Source organism: Mytilus galloprovincialis, chromosome 6 (assembly GCF_965363235.1).
Source record: "Mytilus galloprovincialis chromosome 6, xbMytGall1.hap1.1, whole genome shotgun sequence".
In the NCBI taxonomy this organism is placed as follows: domain Eukaryota; kingdom Metazoa; phylum Mollusca; class Bivalvia; order Mytilida; family Mytilidae; genus Mytilus; species Mytilus galloprovincialis.
The window spans coordinates 87,434,391-87,438,903 of NC_134843.1; the positions used below are offsets into that span (position 1 = coordinate 87,434,391).

Genomic DNA, 4,513 nt, shown 5'->3' on the forward strand with positions numbered 1-4,513 from the left:
ATTGAAATATTCAATGAGGTCATGCATGATTTGCGGTCCGCCAAATATCATTCTTTTTAAAGATTGCGTATTTTCTTAGGTATAATTAAGATGGGAAAACATGTTTGTCTTGAAATGTAAAACAATTTCTATCATTTTCGCATTTTGGTATTAAGATAACGGTTTTAGTCTTTAGATTCGTGAAAGGGTGTCAACGTATTATTTGTATTTTGTTCAATGGTGCCGGCAAATCAACCAATCAATCATAAATACAAAGATTGACAAGAACACATAATATTTTAGAGCAAACAATAATTAAACTTTATTTAATATCGTTCATATCAATATTGACAGTTTACTGATGGCTGTACAAGTAGTTATAGGCTTTGTTTCAATAATACTTTCGTCCCCATCGACCTCTTTTCCAACCATTGTTCCAGCCTTTATACCCGCCATAACGTCTGCCATATCTATTGTAGTTGCCACCACCATAACGTCTTGGAGGACCATAGTTTGGACCATAATACTGAAATATTTATAACGATAATAAAAGTGAAAATTAATTCTGATTTAGATTCGATAACGAATACGAGTCCATATCCAAAAACGTGTCAGGGATAAATTATGTACGAAAAGAGAAAATGACAGATTTGTCGACACAATTTCTCGTAAATATTTTATAACACTCAAATACTGGCATTTCAATTAAATTTTTAAAAAAAATATTTATTAGGCATAGTTTTTTTTTCGATCTCTCATTTTCAAAATTTAACAAATGTATTCAAAATTGTATACACAAAATTCGTCATCTAAAGACTAATTTGTTAAAACAAAATACAAGAATACATGAAGAAAATATTTCTTTAAAAAATGGGGTAAAATGTCATCACACGCTATATACAGTAGTAGATCAACCTCATAGGAATGTCAAAAACTTATTATAAATGTTACACCAAAACCCAAAAGGAATATTTAGATACATATTTCTATTGGTAGATAATGAATATGGACATACATATAAACGTATAGCAAGGTATATGAGCACCCAACACCTAACCATGTGTTTTTTAAATGCAATGGATATTAAGTAGGACCTAAGGACAATTAATGTGATCATTATTAGGTCATCCGAAATACGTTCATATTATCAGATGTTTCAAAACATTAGAAACATCGGTTAATGAGTCAATGCACGAAAGATAAAACAGATGCAATCAATTGTTGCAATTATTTCTAAATGCATAAAATGTATATAAGGCCACACCAATTTAATTTCTTGTTCTACGGATTTTTGGGGCGAGCGAGCGATTTGAAAATTTTAATAAAAAAATATTTAATTTAAAAATTTTTGAGGCGAAGCTTGAAAAGTAAAGGCGAGCGATTATAATTTTTTTTTTGTAAACATAAAATAGTAGGTTTTGACAATATTAAAAATTGATTTATCGCTTGTACTTTGACATTTCTTTAATTTATGAAGTATTTTTCCCTGTTCACCAATAAATAATTGAATAATTAGATTTGGTATATGTATGTGTGCCAATTAATGAGACAATTCTCCATCCAAGTCATAATCAGGTTGGGAACAACCCCCTCAATTTTAAAAATATCCTTTTTATGAGGGGTCAATATAAGTTACAATATATTTCTTTGTAAATAAAACTATTTCGTACAAAAGAGCTCATAGTTTCCCAAAGAACTATATATCTATCTGGTATTAAATGGTCAAAACATGCCCAAGAATTTTGTAATATTCCTGGACTTAGGCCATGTTAACACATTTAACACAAATAATTAAGTGGACCCCTCTTTAAGAATAGTAATGTTGTATAATATAAAATATGATGTATTTCTCCTCTTTTTAAGTAAATTTTTTAAAGCTTTTCAAAGGATTTGTATAGTAACACTATGCACGTCCTTGGTATTTCTTTTTTCTTTTTTACAACAGTAAAATAACCCCATATGTGCCCTGTCTGAGGGAGGATTGTTCCCAACCTGATAATAACAAATACATTACAGGGCATGATAGTACGTACGGCAGGGCTTTGACCCAGACCAAACAGCAAGCTATAAGGGACCCCAAAATTATAAGTGTACACAATTCGAACAGGAAAACCAACGATCTAACTATATATATGCAAACGGGAATGTACCAAATAATATTTATGAACATCAACGAACGGTATCTAACTGCTGAACGACAGGCTCCTGAATCAATCAGGACAGGTGCATAAACATGCAGAGGGTATGGATAGTTTTGTATCGCCAGCATACAATATAATTGCAGTTTTAAAGGCATTTTTTCCCGAAGTTCTTTGAAGTTTATTACTAACAACGAACATATTTTGATAGGAAATATAAGTATGGGGAAGGAAACCAATGTTTTGTTCTGTACAGGTATTTTCCTCTGTTATATATTTATATCGGAGCACTCCCATTTGGAATAAAAGGGTTTCATGCTGAATCAAATATTATCACAGATATTGACACAGTGAACTTGTGTTCTTCTATCTTTAAAATCGTTATAAATACAGGTTAGATTGTGATTATAAAAACAAGTGCAAAAATCTTTTTACAATATTTACAAAAAAACAGTGCGGGAAATGGACACGATTACATTTCCGGATGCGGGAAGCGGGAATATAAAAGAAATTTTAAAAATCTGTTTTGAAAAAAGTAGGTAAGGGCGAGTCCGTCGAACAAGGAATTAAATTGGTGTGGCCTAAATAAGAAGATATGGTATGCGTGTCAATGAGATAGCTACAATAAATTTCTTCACTGTGTTTTATTTCTATATTGTTCATTTTTATCAATCTTGTTTACTGTGTAAAATGTGTAACTTGTTATTTTCCTTTTTTAACTATGATATTTTTATACTTACATCAGCTGCATCTAAAAAAACACATTGGCAATAAAATGCATGTTCAATTAGTCCTAAAATAATTTCTAAATAATGACTGATACTTTATTTGCAAAACTAAATCGATATCGTTAAAAAAAATTAATATTGCTCAGTTTTCGAGTTAAAAAGCTAATATTATTCGTTTTAAGATTTTAAATTCATATCGGTCGTTATTCTGAATATGATACAACTTTTTCATCAATATAAAAAAGAATATGTGGTATGATTTTCAATGAGACAACTCTACACAAGAGAACAAATGACACAACCTTTTCATCAATATACAAAGGAAGATGTGGTGCATGTATGATTGTCAATAAGATAACTCTAAACAAGTGAAAAAATGACTAAAGAAATTAAATATATATATATATATATATATATATATATATATATATATATATATATATATATATTATCATGTACTGTAGTACGCCGCTAGATTAAAACTGACGTGGAAAGGTAACACATGCCCACCGAAAGCTCTTTTTTTGAGAGCCCAGGTGGTCGTGTGGTCTAGCGGGACGGCTGCAGTGCAGGCGATTTGGTGTCACGATATCACAGTAGCATGGTTCGAATACATTAACAATTCTTTTATGTCAGTCAAATTAGTACTTACCACTTTGCACAGCAAATGATCCAATAAGGACTAAAGCCACCAACACTGCGACACTGATATTATTCATTGTTTTATATTCAAACTATTTGAAGAAAGGAGCTGATTACTGAGAATTGTCCTTTATTCTTATTGACAATTGTCTTAGCTTTATATATACTTTGTTTAATCAACTCACTGCAGATATGCTAATCAAGAGGAAAAAATTATCACACACATGTTCCTGAAACAATAAGATTAAATTTAAAATACAAATGTCAGTGCATGGCATAAATTGTATACATTGTCACATTATATGCAAGAATGAAAATTGAAAGGAAGTATTCCAAGAAATGTAAATTATTTCATCATCTGATTTATTTAAAAGAAAAATATAGTTGAAATAAATGTTTTTTAAACAAACGCAATGCAGTTAAAGAACATTACTTGGCTTCATGAACCTTTTGGGTGTTATCAATAGAACAAAGTTCATAAAAAACTAGATTTTTCAAAGCGACACGAATGACCCATCGCAAAAAAATGAAAATTTTGCAATTTCAATAACACATGTGGACACAAACATGATAGTAGTCTCACATATCAAAAATCAGCTCAAAATCTGGAGGCGTATAGAAAAGAAGTCTGTATAACTGTGATTTTCAACAATTTATCAAAGTCCATAGCCCGTAAATTCGGCAAAAATTAGTGGAGCGGAACAAAACTTAAACTTGATCTGTTACTCATCTTGTTTAACTTACATGCCAAAAATCTTCCCAACTTCTGAAAGCGTTTAGAAAAGAGTGTGTATAACTGGGATTTTCAACAATTTCTCAAAGTCCATAGCCCGTAATTTAAGCAAAAAATAGTGGAGCGGAAAGAAACTTAAACTTGATCTTTGACTCATTATGGTTAACTGACATACCAAAAATCATTTCAATATCTGAAGGCGTTTAGAAAAAAAAACTCTGTTTAATGGTTTATTGCGGAATGACGGAATGACGGAATTACGAAATTTCGGAATTTTTGTCATGACAAGTGTG

The 4,513-nt window shown here is 30.8% G+C and overlaps 1 protein-coding gene across 1 annotated transcript; it reads right to left on the minus strand.

The window, feature by feature from the left end:
* Positions 1-283: 283 nt before the first annotated feature.
* On the minus strand, positions 284-3,586 carry LOC143078391 (uncharacterized). Its single transcript, XM_076253266.1, has 3 exons — positions 3,498-3,586; positions 2,858-2,868; positions 284-505 (listed from the first exon to the last, which is right to left on the minus strand). The coding sequence occupies exons 1-3, from the start codon at positions 3,562-3,564 to the stop codon at positions 371-373; spliced, it is 213 nt and encodes a 70-aa protein (XP_076109381.1). The 5' UTR covers positions 3,565-3,586; the 3' UTR covers positions 284-370.
* Between the last annotated feature and the right edge of the window lie 927 nt (positions 3,587-4,513).

Bases quoted from the DNA above. Each gene is read 5' to 3' on its own strand.
- LOC143078391 (XM_076253266.1), bottom strand. From the start codon at position 3,564: ATGAATAATATCAGTGTCGCAGTGTTGGTGGCTTTAGTCCTTATTGGA.